At 40.5% G+C, this 20,356-nt stretch overlaps 2 protein-coding genes across 2 annotated transcripts; both read left to right on the top strand.

Annotated features, from left to right (window-relative positions):
- Positions 1-302: 302 nt before the first annotated feature.
- On the top strand, positions 303-11,083 carry casq1a (calsequestrin 1a). The gene is made up of 11 exons (XM_028021725.1): positions 303-787; positions 2,899-2,992; positions 3,785-3,885; positions 4,940-5,051; positions 5,248-5,321; positions 5,980-6,110; positions 6,214-6,259; positions 6,412-6,466; positions 6,624-6,724; positions 6,842-6,916; positions 9,932-11,083. The coding sequence occupies exons 1-11, from the start codon at positions 551-553 to the stop codon at positions 10,385-10,387; spliced, it is 1,482 nt and encodes a 493-aa protein (XP_027877526.1). The 5' UTR covers positions 303-550; the 3' UTR covers positions 10,388-11,083.
- A 2,703-nt stretch (positions 11,084-13,786) lies between these two features.
- LOC114147168 (zinc finger protein 674) lies at positions 13,787-20,006 on the top strand. Its single transcript, XM_028021744.1, has 4 exons — positions 13,787-14,215; positions 14,461-14,591; positions 15,470-15,563; positions 16,908-20,006. The coding sequence occupies exons 1-4, from the start codon at positions 13,966-13,968 to the stop codon at positions 17,879-17,881; spliced, it is 1,449 nt and encodes a 482-aa protein (XP_027877545.1). The 5' UTR covers positions 13,787-13,965; the 3' UTR covers positions 17,882-20,006.
- The last annotated feature ends 350 nt before the right edge of the window (positions 20,007-20,356 follow it).

The following is a 20,356-nucleotide window of genomic DNA, read 5'->3' as shown; positions in this document are numbered from 1 at the left end:
TGGGATCCAAGACTTCATCCTTCACTTAATATGGGAGAAGAGTGTCTTACATTTGCGGCCAGCTCTAAATCTATCGCACCTTCTTTTTTTTTTATTTGTTTGGCAAGAAAAGCAGAAGCGTCCAAACACCGTGCCTGCACTTCATTCCAGCAGCTTTCGCTTTGTCTTCAAAATTTCCTGCTCTTGACAAGTTGGGCCCTCATCGTCTCACTCTGGCCCAGTTTTATAGGTATGCGGCTAATATTTAAACACACCTACACACAAAGTTGTCACCCCACCAACCACCTCACCCCTGCTCAGTTACACCCCACCATAGGCGGACGCCGTCACACCTATGTCAAACTTAGCCCAGCCCCTCTTGTACCCTGTGCCCCACTGCCAGTTTCCCATGTGGGGTCTGTCATAAGGTGGATCCAGGAGTTTAGTCCCGCTCTCTTCTGGGTGACGCGGATTGGAAAGGGTTCTGCAAGCAAAGAAAAGACATTTTTTGACCCCACTCAGTTAATTGTACGATAATTAAAAGAAATCTGAATCGTCTCAGAGAGAAGCCATGAAGTGGACATGGGTGCTTGTGGCAGTCTTGCTGTCATTTGGCGGGCAATCACTGGCCACGGAGAGCTTGGACTTCCCCGAATATGACGGCAAGGACCGAGTACACAACCTGGACGCCAAGAACTATAAGTCCGTGATGAGGAAGTACGATGTTATGGTGGTGTACTACCATGACCACCCCGGATCCAGCCGCGTCGCCCAGAGACAGTTTGAGACTGAGGAGTTGGCCCTCGAGGTGGGTTGAGATGGATATGTAGGAATAATTTAAAATAGACCCAAAATTAACATAATACTAAAAGAATTAATAAGTACTATTAAAAAGGTGGAGTTTTTAACTTTGTAGCTCATTTTGGGTTTAAAGGCTCAAAATCAAACAATGTTCTTAGTTAAGAAACCTAAGTGTGAATGTCTGCATAATTTGCAAAAATGTAAATGCATGAGGGTGGGGGGGGCAACAAATCCACACATTGCCTTGTTTTGTTTCTTTCTTTCTTATTCCCCAAAGACTGTGCATGATGTTGAGTGCATGTGCATGTCAATCAAACATTAGGACCCCTGTCAGCCTGGACACTCAGCAGTTTTCTCCACATTACATCACCATCCAGCATAAAGCTTCTGCATCAGCTCTCAAGGTGTTGAAGAACGGCTTATCAAGGATCATAGAGTCAGTTTGCACATGATCTATAATGTAACAATCATCAAATACTCCCCAAAAACCATTGCTGGCATTTAGCATTAACAAAGTTTGCAGATTTGACATTTCATTAAAACTCATAAAAACGGCATGGCTTTGTCTTTCCTTGTTTTTCCTTTTACAAGATTTAAGACTAAGAGTTGGCGCTCTTTTAAAAGAAATTCTATTTATATCATTCATGACAAAAAAACTAAGAATGTGGCTAATTTAGGACATTTCATCACATGGTGCATGTCTAATGTCATCACCTTCCTAAAATAATGGCCTACGTCTTTTTTTTTTTTTTTTTTTTCTTTTTTTTTGCCAAAAGTAATTTTAGAAAAAGAAAAAAAAAACTTTTAGCAAAAATAACTTGGGCTATTATATTAAGGAAGATGCTTAGACGTGTTCAAGAACTGCATGTTGCAAAAATAAGCAAATAGATAAATCTGCTTTTATGGACGTTTCACAACCTACTTATAATAAAAAAAAATGCGTTGGCTCTCAAATTCCAAATGGGATATATAAGGGCGTAATTCTTTTATTATGGTGAGGTATTTATCTACAGTGACGAATGAGCCTCTGGACACTCCAAGCATGCAAATATGACTGGAATGTCTGCATTAAACTCACCTAAAACATGAACTGACAGTGAAATCTATGGTGGAAATATAAACGAAGAAGGATAAAATAAAGTTGAAGGTAAATTATTGAAAGCAAAACATTTAAAACTAAGAAGAACAAAGAGATTGAAGTGAGCATCTGCCTTTAGCATATCACATCATCTCAGCAGGTTCTGGTGTCTCCGTTTGGTGGGGGGTGGGTTTGGTCAGGGCTGCAGGCCAGCACTGGGGGTTCTGGATTCAGTGATGCCACCTCAGCTCCCCGCTGTGACTGACACTTGCAGCACTGTACTTGTCAGCGGATCCCCGAGTGCTGAGCGTCGCTCACCAAAATAGCGCCTGGGCTGGTGCTGCTCCTCGGTTTATATTTAACCTGAGATGCTGGAGTTAGAGGCTTGGGTTTCTCCTCGGAAACAGATAATGATTTAAACTTAATGAGGTATTACTGTCAGTGGGGGGAAACGGCAAAAGGCAGGACATTTTGGAGGTGATGGTACTCTGGATTAGTGCAAGATAGATTATTTGTAATATAGCTTGCAGTATGATTTAATGGCGACCCATCACCAAACGACAATTCATGTTCTCCAAAAAATGTGCCAACAATGTAATTTAAAATGCTTCACTTTTCCAATTTCTGATCTACGACAGACGAGCTCAAAGCAATGCAAAGAATCATCTGCTCAACAACCTGCAGGGCGGCTTGTTTACGCCGACTATTTATGCCGCTAAAGGCAGCTGCTCAAGATCTCTTACTCCACTTACATGTGTGAACGTGAGCTAGTCAGCGAGCGATGAAGCAAATGCGTTTTAGTCTTTAAATGCACTTGGACAACCTTAAACCAATTCCTCAAGGCAGGAGGGTCACAGCCCATTGGTGGAATCGACAGTCAGTCTTGAGGTTCATGTTTCGTACAGATTTAGAAAGTGCAGAAGCAGCTCTTTGAAAAGCAGGCTTTTATGGTAATGGAGCTCCCCCAGTGCAGATTTTCCTCGATATGTCGATATCCTTAATGAAACGTGTTTAGGTAATGGAGTGTTTTGTTTTTGCAGCGTGCAGCCCAAGTCCTGGATGAGTTTGAAGACGAGGATATTGGAGTTGGACTCATCGATGCAAAGCTCGACAAGGTCGTTGCAAAGAAATTAGGTAAATACGTTAATAGAGAGATGGTAAACAGACGCAGAAATCTGTATTATATTGTCACCTTCCTAAAATAATTACCTAACTCTTTTTATTATTATTATTATTTTTTGTTAAAAATGACTTAGACCATTATTTTATGAAGGTAATGATGTACAACACTGCATATTATTCATACCGCTTGAACCTTTTTACATTGTTTCTTGTTACAGCTACCAAAATAAATCCGGTTGTGCATAAATTGATCAAACTATCCACTAAGAAACAGTAACAATATTAGGAAAAGCCGTCTCTGCATTAGACAAGTACGTCTCAAAATTAAAAAAATATTTCATATTGATGTAATCAGAAAAAAAAAATCTGTGTTGATTTGATTGATAAAATGATATTTCAGCTGCACACCGAAATGTCATCTTGAATTTTCTATTTATGTGTCCGTCTCTAGAGTCTAGAGAGCCACATAAAAACACTGGTTTTTGCCACTTAAGCCAAGACTTTGACTGGGCCATTCTAACACAGGAATGTGTCTCGACCAAAACCATTAAATTGTTGGTCTTGTTGAACATTAAGGTGATGCACAGTTAGTTTTTCTAAACACATTTAAGCTATGCAAGGAGCTTGAATTATGCAGTATCCTAATAAAATACATTGACCTTTCTCTTTGTGATGTGACATAATGTAAAAAGCTTTAAGGCATGGGAATATTTTTTACAAGGGACTCATATTCCCCAGAATTCCCAGACATTACAACATGTCGCGTAAGATCAGTCTCTTAATAACTGTCTTCTTTCTCTGCAGGCCTTGAAGAGTCCGACAGCATCTTCATCTTCACCGATGATGAAGTCATAGAGTACGATGGGGAACTTGAGGCAGACACTCTTGTGGAGTTCATCTATGATGTTCGTGAGGATATAGTCTCCCAGTTAATAGCCTGCCTTACTTAAGCGTGAAGAAGGAAAGCAAAATACTTAGAACCTGAAATCAGGAAAAAAGTCAAGATGCGTTTTGAAGATGCAAATGGATACAAAAACGATCATTTTCACATTCACGTGACATATTAATAAGAAATTTCCAGCGTAACCAGACCACTTTGAGCTGACATCTACTCCCATTACAACTTTCTATAGAAAAAAAAAAAGAAATGATGCCAAATAGTACACAAAGATTATTACCACAATTAAGATGATTTATAGAAATAAAGTTAGGTTTATGACAAGGAAAAATCAGCAAGCCTTGATAAAAAGATCTTCTATCAAATCATGATTGCAGTTATCTACTACGATTGAAACCAGATATTTTCATACACTGAATAAAAACACAGGACATGTCTCCAAAAATGAAGATCTTTGTCCGTGTGTGCATCTGGCCATCATGTCAAACAAGAAAACAGTGTTTTCCAGGTGTGGCCTTAAAATAAATCCACATATATCCCTCCAATTAACTCAAATAGCTCAGTTAACCTGTCTGAGTTAACTGATGACATCATCATCATGGCTTCCCATCATTGCTTAAAGAGACAGTAATAATTCTGAATTTGAAGGAAGTTACAGAAAACGTTTGAAAAATAAACTATGTTTTCTGCCATTTAGCAAATAGAAATAATTTTGGTAATCCTAACTAAGATAAAACAGGAGAAATCTGGTCTGATTTAACTTCAGACAGTGATGAAAAAAATGTGTGTATGTCCAAAAATGTGTGTGTATGTCCTTTTATTTGGTTTACATCTGGTTTCAACCATATATATCTGACCTGAAATGCATAAGTCAGCAAAACATAAAGACAATATGTAAATAGCTTTTAGTCGTTGTTGCTGTTAGTAGTTATTTGCATTTGTCCATGCCATCTTGCCTTTTTCCGATCAGGGCTTGTATTTGCTGGCTACATGGATATTCCAACCAGATATTCTCACCGCGGTTTTCTTTTCTCTTCCCTCCCACTTCGTTTCCCCCTCAGGTTCTTGAGGATCCTGTGGAAATTATTGACAACAGCAGAGAACTGAAAGGCTTTGAAAGCATCGAAGAGGACATCAAACTGGTGGGCTACTTTAAGAGTCACAAGTCAGAACGTAAGAATATTGTGATGGCATGACTATCTGTATCGAGTAACTGTGTAGCTAGATATGAGTTCAGCAGCATAAAGCCTGGAATAATTTCACGGGTCTGATTTTAACTCACAGTCAGCAGCAGCTGTACATTGTTTGTGATCTCACATATAAAGACTGACCTGCTGGAATAGATTGACAAATACTTGTAATATTTCAGATTTCGAAGCGTTCGCAGATGCCGCTGAAGAGTTCCATCCTCACATCAAGTTCTTTGCGACATTTAATCCTAAGGTAAGGTCATTTTAATTGTGAAAAGATTTCATCGCCATTAGCTAAAAAACTGAAAAAATATGAACGCCGTGCATAAGCCTCCCTGTACACCAAAGTGTTTTCAGATTCATTCACGACAAGCCGTCTGCTCAATAGATAGGTAGTTTACAAAATAGTCACTGACCGTGACATAAACTATGACATGGAAGGGTCTAGTCAAAGTCAAGACACAGCAAACTTTTTTGGAAACACTATAATGAGATTGTTATAGAACAACTGCGAATATACCTAAGCAGAAATGTAAGTTGTTACTTACTTGTTAAACTACAGAATGTACTTTGTTTTTATTGCATCACTTCTGCCATTTTTGTTGCTTTTCATTCAGTTTTGCATTTTATTTAACTTAGACATAAACAATGCAATGTTTTGTGTGCATAATGTGCAAAATTATTTCTTTAATAAAACCTGCAAAGGCTTATTGTTCTGCTTCTATGTGCAATCTGAAAACTGCGTGCTATCAGCTGTTAGCACTATATCCTGCTACTATTTGTTAAAATGGCAGGATGCATATTTTCCTTGCTGAGCATTGTGTTTTTCAGTGATACCCAGTATTTATTCGCGTCACTGATACAGCCATCATGGTCAGGTTATAAATCCAATTACTGTTGTTTTGTGGCAGGTTGCTAAGGCCCTGGAGTTGAAGCTCGATGAAGTAGACTTCTATGAATCCTTCCTTGAGAATCCTGTGGTCATCCCAGGAAAACCTTACTCTGAGAAAGAACTGGTGAAATTCATTGAAAATAATGACAGGTAGCTCCTATTGTTGGCATGCTACAAGATATTTTTAGTTAAAAGCGTAACAATCGGAATAAGCTAAATATGCTTTTATTTTAATGGCTCTGTGTTTGTTTAGACCAACACTGAGGAAACTGAAACCCAGCAACCTATATGAGATCTGGGTAAGAAATGTTACACTTTCAGCTTTGCACCAGTTTTTTTTTTATGGAGAGGCTTTAAGTAAATGTATTAATACATATATTTATTAGTTTCTGATATTGTTATCTTCATCTCAAGTGTTTTAAAGTACAGATTATCCTTATTTTGCTCACAGGATGATGATGTTGGTGGAGAGCATATTGTCGCTTTTGCAGAAGAGTCCGATATCGGTAAAGAAAAATGCATTTCAATAGAAAATTCTTGTAATAAACAGATGCATTTGTATGGTCAGAAACATATATGTCTATAAAGAAATAAGTATATCATGAAAAACAGAAGCAAACAGCTTTTAAAGTTTTACTTGAACTGTGGTCTTCTGCTCCACAGATGGCTTTGAGTTCTTGCACAAATTGAAACAAGTTGCAGAGGATAACACCGACAACCCCAACCTCAGCATTCTCTGGATTGACCCTGACGACTTCCCTCTGGTAAGAAATAATATGATACAATACAATAAATGATACTGAGCAATCTAAGTGAAAACCTGGATTCAAAAGTTGGCAACAGTGGTAGTGCCATAATTATTTCATTGATTCCCTCTTCAGCTTTTGCCACACTGGGAAAAGACCTTCGGAATCGACCTGTCCCACCCACAGATTGGTGTCATTGAAGCTGATGATGTAAGTATTAGTCATAGGAAAATATTTGTACATTTGTATAGTTTATCTGTTCTTAAATGTTGCTAATTAATTTTACTGTTGCAGCACATTTAACTTAAGGTGGGTTCTGTTTTTGACTATAGCTTATCCGTACGGCAATAGTTTAAGCCCATGTATGTATAAGAATGTCATATAAACAGGTGCAGCTGCTGTGTTATCACTTAATTTCACCCGTTCACAGTTTTGATCTTTTCTGACCGCCTATGAAAAGATGAAAAGGAGCCATCTGCCACATTTTGTACTGGACACACATCCCTCTTTGGGGTGTTTCTAATCCACTAGATCCCAGCATTGTGCAGGTTGGGGGACGCTCATAGGCGCTTGGCTGAGCTCCAATATGTTGGAGTTCTCCTTAGTGAGTGAGAGGCTTCCCTTTTAGTGACATAGAGTTGTGAGATAGATGGATATAACTTGTGCCAATGTGCTGAAGAGCAGTTCTGATAACTTGGTCTTCATTTAGCCTCTGGGTGATGTGCTGGAATGGGTGGCATCTGAATATTCCCTTGTGTTCCTGGGGGACTTTAATCATACCATTGGCAATGATGGAATCACCTGCACAGGTATGATTGGGAGGAATGGATGTCTGTTCTAGGTATGGGATGTCCAGAACATGTCTGGACATAAAGGGATCAATGAGTGCACTTGGTACCACGCCACCTTCATCCAAATGTAAATGGCCAGTCTTGAAATCACAAGATCAGACCTTTGGCTTTATGTCTTCAAAAGGTGGTTAAAGGGAGGGGCAGAGCTGGCTATTGATAAGCATCTACTTGTTAATTGGATTCCATATCAGGAGAGCTACCATAAAGACCAGGTAAATCTATTTGAGTGGAGGGTGACCTAGGAATGTGTGATGAAGGACCCAGTTCAGGAGTGATTTAACTCCCATCCACGGGATAATTTATCTCATGTTTAGAGAAAGGTTGAGACAATGGAATCTGAATGGTCCGTGTCCAGGATACTCAGTAGATGCAGCTTCCAGGAGCTGTGGTCTAGAGGCAATTGGTAACGATTGTGATAAAAAGCACAGGACCTTTGAATAGGCACAAGCAGTGGCCGAAGTTGCCAAGCTAAAACGTCATGCCCTTAGGATAGAGGTTTTCAACTCCCGGCCTCAAGAGCCAGTGTCCTGCAACTCTTAGATGTGTCTCTGCTTCTTCTTCTTTCCTCTTTTTATGGCGGTCGGCAAACAACTTATAGGTGCATTACCGCCACCTTCCAAATGTGTCTCTGCTTCAACACACCTGTGTCAAATAATGAGGTCATTAGCAGGACTCTTGAGAATCTGAAGGCCTACTCAGAAGGTAATTCAGCCATTTGATTCTGGTTTGTTGGACCAGAGGACACATCTAAAAGCTGCAGGACACCAGCCCTGAGAACACCTGCTTTAGGACTCGGTAGTCTGTGAGAATTCCTAAACAACGGCAGACAAGCACCACGTCACCAGAAGCACTGCCTTTTTTGTGGTTGCAGAAGCTATAACTCTGGCACAGATGGAATTCAGAAAGGCTGTGGAAAAGTGATTTTTTTTCTCTCTTGGCCTCGAGGACGTTTTGGCAAAAAGAAAGGAGAAAAAAAAGGGCCAACATAAAGATATATTTCATTTTGGGATTGGACCCAAACCTGAATGAAGGATATAGGCCAAGACAATTAGCACATTGGGAACTTCTCAATCTGGTCACCATAGTCTGTGGTGAGAAGACAGAGTCTAAGAACTAAATGTAAGGTGGGTTCATCACCACTGGTGAGGTAACTGTCAGCAGAGCACCAAGAGGAGCAGTGACTCCTCCCAAGATGCTGAGAGCTCTGGTTGTCATGGCTTCACCTGACTTTAGTGCCACATTAAAGATCAGTCACGTACTGAAGAAGTAGAATCAGTAGTAGATGGAGGTCCCAGTTGTTAAGAAAATTGTAAAATGGTAAATGGGTTGTGCTTGTACTTGTACAGCACCTAACAGTGATTCAGTTATTCACTAATTCAAACATGTGATGGCAAGCTACTGCATAGTAGCCTCAGCTGCCCTGGAGTACACTGACAGAGGTGAGGCTGCCATGCAGTGATGCCACCAGGCCCTTTTACACCCTTATTGCCCAAGGACACAATGACAGAGGCAGACAGAGCGAGGATTGAACTGGTTACCTGCCAACTGCAGGATGAACTGCTACCATCTTCCCAAGAAAAGGGGATGGCCAGAGTGCTCCAGCTGTTGATGGATCACACTTGGAACGTTTACACAAGGGTTGGAAAATAGGTTTTGATCAATTACCTCTGACTTTAAGAGGGGTAGTTTGGCTTTTCTTCAGACTGTGGCAAGCTATACCAGATTCTTAATCTATCACTGGTTCTGCTTGGTTAACTTGAGTCTAGTTGTCCAGTCCATATGTGTTTTGCCAATGCTAAAAAGATCTACAGCTGTGACCCCCATGGCATGTTGTGTTGGGTGGGCTGCTGTAAGAGTATGAGTGTTTCAGATGGGCTTCCCAGTCCTTGTACAAAACCTTTTTCTCACTACAAAAGTGAGCTTGTTCTGAGAGTGAACTGGACATTGTCTTTGTCAGTGAACCTGTTTGAGGCGTTCATGATCATAAATACTTTTATGCTAAGCTGTTATCAGTAATATCCCCTTCCTTTAGTTGACAGATGTTAATGATTTGTTGTATCACCATATTGCATCAGTCTGCCTCATCAGCTGATTTGGCGGATCAGATGATTGTGAGTCTGTCGAGATAATTGTCAAACAACTACTAGACCTAGACAGCATAGGAACGTATTATTTTTAATGCTGTTGCTAAGTTGATGCAAAAACTAGACTTGACATCTTACAGCTGATCTGGTAAATTGGCACAACTGACAAAAAGGGGGAGGTCTAGTTCTTTTTCCCTGCTCACAAATAACTGAGTTGATTTTCAATTTGAATTTGAATTAAATTAAACGGAATTGAGAAACATTCCTTTGCTGCTGTTGTTGCTGTGCAGGCTGACAGCGTGTGGATGGACATTGATAATGGGGAGGATTTACCCTCTGTGGATGAGCTGGAAGAGTGGCTTGAAGATGTATTGTCGGGAGATATTGATCCTGAGGAAGACGACGATGACGACGACGATGACGACGACGATGATGAAGACGATGATGACGACGATGACGATGATGACGATGACGACGACGATGATGACGACGACGATGATGACGACGATGATGATGACGACGATGATGACGATGACGACAATGATGACGACGATGATGACGATGATGACGACGACGACGATGATGACGACGATGACGACGACGATGATTACGATGACGACGATGATGACGACGACGACGATGATGACGACGATGATGATGACGACGATGATGACGATGACGACGATGATGACGATGACGACGATGACGACGACGATGATGATGACGACGATGATGACGACGATTAGATTGCTGAGTCGTAATTTAAACTCTAAGTCTGACCAATGCCATTTAAAGAGTCAACATTACCATCGCATCGATGACTTTGCTGAATCAACAGCTTTTGTGACAATTTCTGATCACGAAGTCGTCCGTTCATGTAAATCCTTCATCTTTTCATCATCCTCTCTCAGCAGCTCACCAGAATCACTATATTCCATTAGTTTTTTTGTCGTTCTCCCTGACAAAGTTACTGATCTATGATGTAAAAAAATCTTCTATTTATTTCCACATGTCTTGTACAATAAAAGAAGATATTCTTTAAAAATTCTGTCACCTACTGCTTTTGATTTTGAACATATTAAAGTTTTTATATTCATAGAATTGAAAGGGTTTTGTTGTTTTTATGCAAAACATATAAGCCCAAATGTCTTGTCTTTTGCTGTTTGCATGTTTTATGTGCATTCAGATATTTTCTTGTTTTCCCCGGTACTGAACTGAATAATATCCGATTCAAGGGTGCTAACAGTCTGTCACGTTGGGTCTCAAACTCCACCAGTCTACTGTGTTCAGTCACTGTGATGCTGTACAATGAAAGTACTGTACATCATATGGATGTTTTCTATGATGATGAATTATGACAACAACCAGATTCTATTTTTGTAACGAGAGAATTTTAATTTACTGTGAAGTCTTAAATAAACAACAACTTGGAAAGAAATTCACTTATAGTATAATTCTTACATAGGTGAGCATGGGTGTTTGTTTTCTGCATTTTGGCTTTTCCTGTATGTGATATAACAATGTTCTCAGGAGGAAACGATAAGGTAAGGAAGGCAAGCAGATCAAATCTGCTAGTTGGTGTTTGTTTTTAAAATATAAAGAAAAAAATATAGAAAAGTGTTCCCCTCTTTCCGATTCAGAACATAAAACCAATTTAAGTATGACTCATGACAACACAAACAAAGGCAAAATTCTGTTTTTAAATGAAGGTGTTTATTATAAGGGTATGTGAGTCTAGCTGTCCAGTTCATATCTGTTATATACACATACATATATACATATATATATCGATATATATATGTAAACTGTCCGTCGGGAGCTCCACAGGGTCAATATACACGGCCGGGCTGCTATAGCCAATGCCAAACGTCGGTTTCAATGGTGCAAGGAGCGCAAATCTTGGGCTGTGGACAATGTGAAACATGTATTGTTCTCTGATGAGTCCACCTTTACTGTTTTTCCCACATCCGGGAGAGTTACGGTGTGGAGAAGCCCCAAAGAAGCGTACCACCCAGACTGTTGCATGCCCAGAGAGAAGCATGGGGGTGGATCAGTGATGGTTTGGGCTGCCATATCATGGCATTCCCTTGGCCCCATACTTGTGCTAGATGGGCGCGTCACTGCCAAGGACTACCGAATCATTCTGGAGGACCATGTGCATCCAATGGTTCAAACATTGTATCCTGAAGGCGGTGCCGAGTATTAGGATGACAATGCACCAATACACACAGCAAGACTGGTGAAAGATTGGTTTGATGAACATGAAAGTGAAGTTGAACATCTCCCATGGCCTGCACAGTCACCAGATCTAAATATTATTGAGCCACAAAAAAAAATTGTTTAAAAAGCTTTATTTTAAATTTAATCACTTATTTCTATTTGAAATTTTTATTTTTGCATATCAGAATTTTTTGGTTGAGTCTAAGTTTTTTTTATGCTCCCTTTTCTGGGTTGAACTCAACGTTTTTTGGTTGCGAATCTCACATGAACATCCTGGGCAGGGCCTGAAGACGAGCGATGTAAGACGTGTTCCTATTGGTTAGCGCTGACTATATTTCCCCAAGTCGGTTTCTTAATTGGTTTTAAAACTAATGCATGCTTATGTGTTGATAATGGCACATTGCAATAAAAATAGGAAAATTACCACCAACATCCTGGCAGAAGAATTGGAGAAATATGATTAGCCAAACACACCTGGCCCTTAAAAGCAACACTTACCTACCTGGCCATCTCTGATTCAACACTTGCTGGTCTCTCCATCCTCATGTTCTGATCCTCTCTAGCAGCTGGAGGAATCGCTCTGTTCAGCCTACAAGCGCTGTCCTGTTTCAGCTCTGCTGGTCATACTAGAATGGGGAATTAGGAGAACGCCAATTTAATTTTATAACATAACACAGCAAAAGGCATATTACGTCTAATTCAAAAAAATAAAAACTAACATACACACCAAATAATAAAAAAGACAGAAATTATGTGAATATCCTCCTTCGGCCTGTGATCTACCAGCTTGGTTTTTCATTTTGCACCTGGAAGAAAATATATATTTAAGAGTTACAATGCCTCCCCTCATCCACAGCACTGATTATGTGCTTGGTAAAAAAATAATCTGTACAGTCACTTGACGTGTGGTGCACATTAATGTGGACCTAATAAGATAGGTGCAGCAATCCGCTGTTTTCCCAATTTAGCTTCAATGCTAGTTAATACACACACGAAATATTACACAACAGTTTTAAACACATATTTCCTCCAGATACATTTGGTATTTTCCACCCTTAATGCCACTCGACAGAGGTGCTCTGGTTAACGAATTCAACATAAAGACAGGCGAATATTACAACAGACTCCCCAACAAGCCTAGTTTATGCACTTTACCTAGTGCTAACATTAGTTAGCACGATATGCTACCGGGGATCGCGACAGACAAAATATTAAAAACTTGTCGTCACAAGTTGTGTAAGATTTCTTCTTTGAAAACTGGGTGGACACTTTAGTAGCTGCTAAACGGAGTAATTTTGTGAAGATTACTTACCATTCACATTCTGTGTCCGGCCACCGAAGCCCTGCAGTTCTGGACAGAGTTCTGAGATCGTAGAGAGTCGGAGTCATCCGTTTTAGTCAGCGCTAACCAATAGGAACACGTCTTACATCGCTTGTCTTTAGGCCCCGTCCAGGATGTCCATGTGAGATTCGCAACCAAAAAACGTTGAGTTCAACCAAAAAAAAGAGAGCATCAAAAAAAAAAAAAAAACTTAGACTCAACCAAAATCTTAGGCTGTCAATCAAAAAATTATGATATGCAAAAATAAAAGTTTCAAACAAAAATGAATGATTTTAATAATAATAAAAAAGCTTTTTAAGCAATTTTTTTGTTTAAAAAAATAATAATTCTTACAATTTGATTGAGATAAATTTTTTGCTTGAAACTTTTTTTTTTTTTTTTTGAAAATCCAAAAGTTTTGATCACAACTCTATATTTTTTGTTTGATATTATTTGTTTTTTTTGATTGAATACTACTTTTTTGTTTGACCTGATTTTTTAAATTATTTTTTATTAATTTATTTATTTTTCTGATTGATTTATGAAACAAATTTAACTCCACAGCAGACTTTCAGCCGTGGGCTCTTGATATTTTTGCTCCGTCCCTGTCAGCTGCTCTCTGGTTGTGATGCGCATGCGCTCAATCCAAAACACGCCTCTTCCTTTTAGAGAAGGCCATGTGGTCAGGCTGCGGTTGGTAAATAAATGCTAAATGGCGACTTTCGCCTAGGACGGGTTTTTCGGGGATAAACTCTTGACTTCTGTGAAGCCATTGGGGCCAAAATGTCTGCGGACGTCGTGAACATCCAGGCGCAGGTGGAGACGGTGCTGAGGGCTCTGGTCAAGGCGGCGTCGGTGGAGTTGATCAAACTGTTTGAGAGCAGATTCCGAGCGGAGCCTGTGGCCGCGGGCCGCGCAGAGGAAGAGCAGCGGAACGTAAGCTTGGAGTCGCTCTGCGCGGTGTGGAACGGGGGCAGCAAGCGAAGCATCGGCGTGCAAGTGGAGGAGGATATCAAGACAACGGTGGAGCTCGGTGGGTTTGCGTGTTTTGACTTCCATGCACAATGATGGGATAGGATTAATGCTGCGCTTCGGTGCATGAGGAAACCCGGAGAATACTTTTTTGTGCTTAAATGCTTAAAGCAATCGGTGCATTTTCGCATATCTTGCCTGCATCAGTCATTCCTGCAGAACCGGATTAGTTCTCCGAGTAATCTCTGTCGCTAAAGAATACATTTCCTTCGGTGTCATGACCCCTCCCCCTCTTCTACTCTCCAGACTCTTCCCTTCTGCTTGGTGCGAGTTGCTTGTGGGAGACCAATAATGTGGAAGTGGAGAGCGGTCTGGTTCCGTCCGAAGTCCTTCTGGCTGAAGACACTGACCCTCATTGGGCACCTCAGGAGGATCAGGTCGGTGGGGGCTTACAGCCTGTATAAGTGGAGCTGGACGATATCGCTGAGAAACGTATCACGATGTGAGCATTCATATCGGTCGATATCGATAATTATTACGGTTTTTTTTGTTTGTTTTAAATATCTGAAATACTTCCAAACTAGTAGTGACATAACCACTCCTGTTTTATCCACAGTTTTCACTCCATGCTGCTGCTGCTGTTTTATTTTTAAGAAGTTATGAGGCAATGTGGCATTGTTCTCAAGAAGTTGTTGCTAGGTAACCAGTACTTGCACTTGTTTGCAAGTGAGCTAGTACAGGGGTTCCCAAACTTTTCCATGTCATGGCTCCCCAAAGAGCATTGACCTCCAGCGGTGGAGCCCTTTTGCACATTTACAGACAGTGCTACAAAATATGTTAAGAAACATCAATTCTTACAATGTTTTTTTACCCACCATTCAATAATTATTACAAACATTAGCATAAATGCTGCCTCATATGCCTGATATTAGATGGCCATGAGTCCTGTGGTGGAAAATTTTATCTGACATTTTGTGGTGGGTTTATTACCAGGTATTACTTTTTTTTATCACAATCTCCTTTTTTGACTATAAGAAAATATGTAATATTTCATATTAGTCACATCAAATTTTATTTTATTCCTGCAGTTCCTTTGGTTTTTTTCTGTTAAAGCCACTAACATTTCTTGCTTTAGACGCTAGCTTATGGAGCAAAGCAGCTTAAAGAGTTTGACATGGCAGCCGATCAGAAAATGAGCATCACAAATAACATTGAAATAAATTATTTCATTCTACTTTAATGTGTTGCCTTTAAACAGGAAATCTCACTAGGTCTGGTAAACAAGTTCTATTGTTTTCTGTTCTTATTTGATCAGGTTAAAGCAGATTCTGTGGATGCGTTGGAGCTGAGCGGCCTCGAGCTTGACTCTCTCATTGATGATGACTGTCAACTTAAGGATATTTTACCTGGTAAGCACTCGCATGAACTGATGAACATTGCTATTATTATCTTGATGGAGTAAAAAACAAAAAAAAAACACTCCTCACACTGTTGGTTTCACCTACAGCTACAGTAAGCTACTGGTAAGAAATGGGACGCAATATGTTCATATAAATCATGTTTGGTAATTGTACTGTAGCTTTACTTTATTTCTCATGGTAGAAATACTTTCAAGTCTAATGCTGTACTGAACTTTACTTGTCGACTACACCAGAAATGTCACGTTTGGAATTTGCCTTTCAGTCCGATTGCTTCTTATAAATTGTTTGAAGTTACAGCTCTTAAACATTTTCACAAAATCCTCTCACCACTTTGTCTGAGAAGCTAGCACAATGTGGTCCATATCTGTGACGGGAAACATGGCTGATAATCTGAAAAGTGTGGCGGTCATTTGCATCCAGCTTCTTTTTGTGTGCTTAAAAGAAGCATTCAGCTTATAAATATCACAATATCTATATTGGGATATTTGGAAGCACCTCCAAATATCACAATATTATCTCACCTCTTCCAGGTGAGACCAGAGCCGAGTTGTATTTATTCATTCAGCCTTAAGACAAAAGGAGGTTATCGGTTATATATTGAAAGATTTTTAACACCCAATGGTGCAGTGTAAAACACAAACTCATTTTTTAGCAGAGGTACTGTGTTTTTTTATATTCCTCATTCTGCACCCTCACTAGAAGGTGTTGGCGTGTTGTATGCGTTTATGGACGACTGTGTAACCCAAGCCGGTCTTATGTGTTATCAGTAGATATGGTTATGTTAGCAAGAACACAAAAATCATATATTCATAACAACCGGTTGTCTTCAGGAATTAAATACGTAGCAAGCAGCAATAATCTCAGCATAAATTCAGCCTGGTTTAATTTATTTTATTTTTATTACTTTTATTACAAATCGTATTCATGTACTAAAATGTCCCAGTCAAAGATTATACCTAAATCTTTTTCGAGATCTCGTCTTCATTAAAAAAAAACAAGAAAGAAAATGTAAATTTGTGAAAATATTCCATCTGCTTGCAGTTGATTGCGCTTGATTTTTTTAAAAGCCTTTTAGGGTAGAGAGAGAAACATAACACATGGTTTCACTATTATTATTTTTTTCATTTAATTTTAGTGAAACATTTTGAAACCAAGCTATATATTCCCTTTATTTTCACAATCACACATTGTTTTTCTGTGGTTCATGAAATACATTAAAGTTTGTGGTCATAAAGGGACAAAATATGAAAAAGGTCAAAGGGTCCTTTTGCAAGAGAACTTGTGTATATTGGCACTAAGCATAACAATAAAAGAAACTGTGCTGTATTTCAGTCTCTGCAGACGAAGGTTCTGGAACATTGCAGTGTGGCTCTACCCAGATATCACCCGCTAAGCAGAAGCCTCTTCTGATTCAACCCGATACGAGACACACGGCTTCTGGGGAGACGGTGAAGTTTGTTTGCCCCTTAATCCTTACGCCAGACTCTTCGGCTCCTAAAGCTGAGAGTTCAGAGGAGCCCGTTCAAGCTGAGCCTCAGCAAGCCTGTGTGAGCACGGCCAAGGGGACCGCCTACAGCCCGTCGCCGTCCGACGGGGCCGTGACCCCAGCGCAGGTTGGAGTGTGGGAGCGGATCCACTCGCCGAAAGACTCCAAAAACCATCTGCAGATGAAGTTGAAGCTCACCTCTCCAGATCAAAAGTTGCTTCTTCCCTGCGAGGTACAGCTGGTCAACATGCTCACAATACCAGAGATAAAGACCGAGGGTGACGACGCCGCGAAAACTCTCAACGCAAACAACAAATCCGGCAGGACTATCCCCAAAGACCTGCGTCGGCACCAAGGTCCCCACACTGGCCATCGCCTCTGCTGCTTCACGAGGTGCGACAACGACGTCTGGCGCCTCCAGAACATCGTCACACACTCCCGCGACGGATACGTCTGCAGCAACTGCGGGAAGGCCTTCAAGCGCCGGAAGATCCTCCGGCGACACGAGCGTTTCCACACTGGGGAGAAGCCGTACGGGTGCTCCAAGTGCTCCAAGACGTTCGCGCTGAGGAAGAGCCTCCGCCGCCACCTGAGGTTCCACACGGGCGAGAGGCCGCACACCTGCCCGCAGTGCGGCAAAAGCTTCCGGCTGCGGGACAATCTGAAGGCGCACCTGCGGTTTCACAGCGGAGAGAAGCCTTTCAGCTGCATCACCTGCGGGAAGATGTTCCGGATCATGAGGAATATGGAGAAACACAAACTGAGCCAGTGCGATTTCTTCGTGCCCTCATTCAGAAAGATCGCCGGCTTGTCGCTGTGAAGGCGGCGGCGGTCACGCGCCATTGTCTACCTCAGACTGCTAACACTGGACTGCTCATGGAGACTGTTGTCCCTTAACGCAGAAGAAAGGACACTTTACGTCAAAGGTCTCAAACTGCATTCCTTGAGGGCTGGAGTCCTGCAACTGTTAGATGCGTCTTTTGTCCTACACACTTGACTTCAATGGTGAAACTGCGTCCCTAACATTCAGTCCAGCTCTCCAGAGCTCTGCTAATGAGCTAACTTTGGAACCAGGTGTGCTGAATGCAAAGAGACACCTAAAAGTTGCATGACACGGCCCTTGAACCCACGAGTGTGAGACCTCTGCTTTAAGCTGTATCTAATCCATATCAGCTCCTGATATTTTGTTTCTACTGTAGCGACACCAGTACTGGTGTCAAGGGGTCATTTTTGTCTGAATCCAGCTGAATGTGGTTTTCTACTTTTTACTTGTTTCTCCTCTTGGATTTGTCCAGTCATTGAGTTTCAGCTCTGGGGCGAGGAAAAGTAAATCAGATCAACTCTTAACGCCCAGCAAATGCGATTGAATCGGTGAATGTTTAAAATCGATTTAAAATCCACACGGATGTGACACGAACATAGTTTGGTTTTTTGAAACTAACTAATTCCAAAAAGCTTTGACCCTTTCGCAGAACACTTTATGCTAGAACATTTTGCGAGTGCGTTTTCTGAGAGGACTCTGAGCTGAACAGTGCGGTCGTGATTGAGTCGAAGCAGTTGACTCGGGTAATGGTTAGCTCTCTTGGCAGTTTGTGGGTTGATGTTGCGACAGCATTGGTCAGCCTCCCAATGGTTTTAAGAGAAAATGCACCGGGGCTACCGTCACGGGACCTTTGAGACGCATCCTTTGTCGCCCATTAGCACATTGGACAGGGTTTGCCAACACAGAACAACTCACAGGACTTTGTGAAGAAGCTGTGGCGTGTTTTTACCCTTTAAAATATAAGATATCTGACACTAATTTCTCTCTGGCCCCACTAAGTTCCACTCCAGGCCTTCTTTGGTTTCACAATGCCACTTTTATTGGTGCTTTTTCAATCATACCAGGCAGCTAAAGAGGTTCTGTTTGTGGAAATACGAGTATGGAAGAGGCTCTGACTTGTTATGAATCTGATGACTTACCTTTGTGTTTTCTGAATGTAGATTTCTTAACAATTCACTGACATTCTCGTTTTTGCCAAATGGCCATTCCTTTCCTTAAACTTATAACATTTGCTTTCAGTTTTGTGTCACAACACTTTAAGGCCTACTTTCATTTGATTTCCTTCAAAGAAAAAATCTTTGCATTTGTTTGTTGGTCCAAATTTTACGTCCAACTGAAAACGGTCACTGTCTTTGGTCACATGATTTATGATCTTCTTTGATGGCGTTTCAGATTATTAGGGGTTTTTTTTTTAAGCTTATAGTTCCTCACAATCGGATAGGTGCAGCAGGTTGCTATGCACTCTACAGACTCACTTGCAGTTTTAGACGGGTTGTTTTAGTTCCTGTTTTTGCTTTTGCTTTGTACAAACTGAACCGATCCATTTTGAGTTTGTTTTTTTTTTCTCGCCATATGTGTGTTTTTTGTTCTCTATAACAAACCAGGCTAATGACCATGCTATGAAAGGGTATAAGCGCCAGTTTTATTCCAGCTGCTGATCACTACGCTCCTGTATAGTTTGTTTTTCTTTTTGTTTTTTGTGTGTGTCCTCGACTTTTTCGAGTATGAAATGGAGCCATCTGCCACATGACTGTTTATATGGACCATGGTGGTTTCTGTGATCATTTTTTTTCTTTTTTTTGCTTGTTTGTTTTTTATTAACCAGTCATAGTCTTTCAAATTTTATGAGTCGAGTGGCGGAAACAGATCAGAACCAAAGTGAACAGAAATAATGTCAAATACAAAGCTTTAAGAAAATAGCATAGTTCTATTGTGTGTGATAGTTTGTTTGTATAAACATGTATCTCAATAAATCATAAAAATAGCCAATCACAAAGAAAAACCTATAATGATAAAGTCTTAAGTCCATAGTTTATTGATGGGAAAGGGAGTAAACAGTAACATGTGGATATGAAAGTGAAGCTACTCTGTGAACAAAGTTGGTGAATGAAAAGATTTTTTTTTAAATGCCATATTGCCCACTTTAGATGTTTGCAGAAAGCAGGAAATACTGAGGCAGGAAGTGGAAATCAGTTATGTCTGTTGTTGCACGAGGAACTCTGCGCCTGGAGAACAACAGCAAGAGTTTCTGGGTAACGGGACCAAACAGTTTCTGAGATGCTAAACTTTATGTGTATACTTATGTATGTTGTTTTTTTGTTGTTTTTTACTTTTTACTGGGGTTTTTTTTTTAACCTTACATTTATGGGGTTTTTTGCTTAAAGATTACTGAATATATATAGACGTCCACCCCCAAAAAACTCATTTTGTCGGGCTGGTTTGTTTTTAAAACCAGTTCCAGAGGTGAGGGAC

This window comes from Xiphophorus couchianus, chromosome 6 (genome assembly GCF_001444195.1).
Source record: "Xiphophorus couchianus chromosome 6, X_couchianus-1.0, whole genome shotgun sequence".
In the NCBI taxonomy this organism is placed as follows: domain Eukaryota; kingdom Metazoa; phylum Chordata; class Actinopteri; order Cyprinodontiformes; family Poeciliidae; genus Xiphophorus; species Xiphophorus couchianus.
The sequence above is the reverse complement of the archived record's forward strand: the minus strand, read 5'-3'. Positions and strand labels throughout refer to the sequence as shown.

Coding starts and splice junctions, on each gene's coding strand:
- casq1a (XM_028021725.1), top strand. CDS start 551: ATGAAGTGGACATGGGTGCTTGTGGCAGTCTTGCTGTCATTTGGCGGG. Junction 5,052..5,247: donor TAAGAGTCACAAGTCAGAAC/GTAAGAATATTG, acceptor GTAATATTTCAG/ATTTCGAAGCGTTCGCAGAT. Junction 6,260..6,411: donor GCAACCTATATGAGATCTGG/GTAAGAAATGTT, acceptor TTTTGCTCACAG/GATGATGATGTTGGTGGAGA.
- LOC114147168 (XM_028021744.1), top strand. CDS start 13,966: ATGTCTGCGGACGTCGTGAACATCCAGGCGCAGGTGGAGACGGTGCTG. Junction 14,216..14,460: donor CAAGACAACGGTGGAGCTCG/GTGGGTTTGCGT, acceptor TCTACTCTCCAG/ACTCTTCCCTTCTGCTTGGT. Junction 14,592..15,469: donor GGGCACCTCAGGAGGATCAG/GTCGGTGGGGGC, acceptor TTATTTGATCAG/GTTAAAGCAGATTCTGTGGA.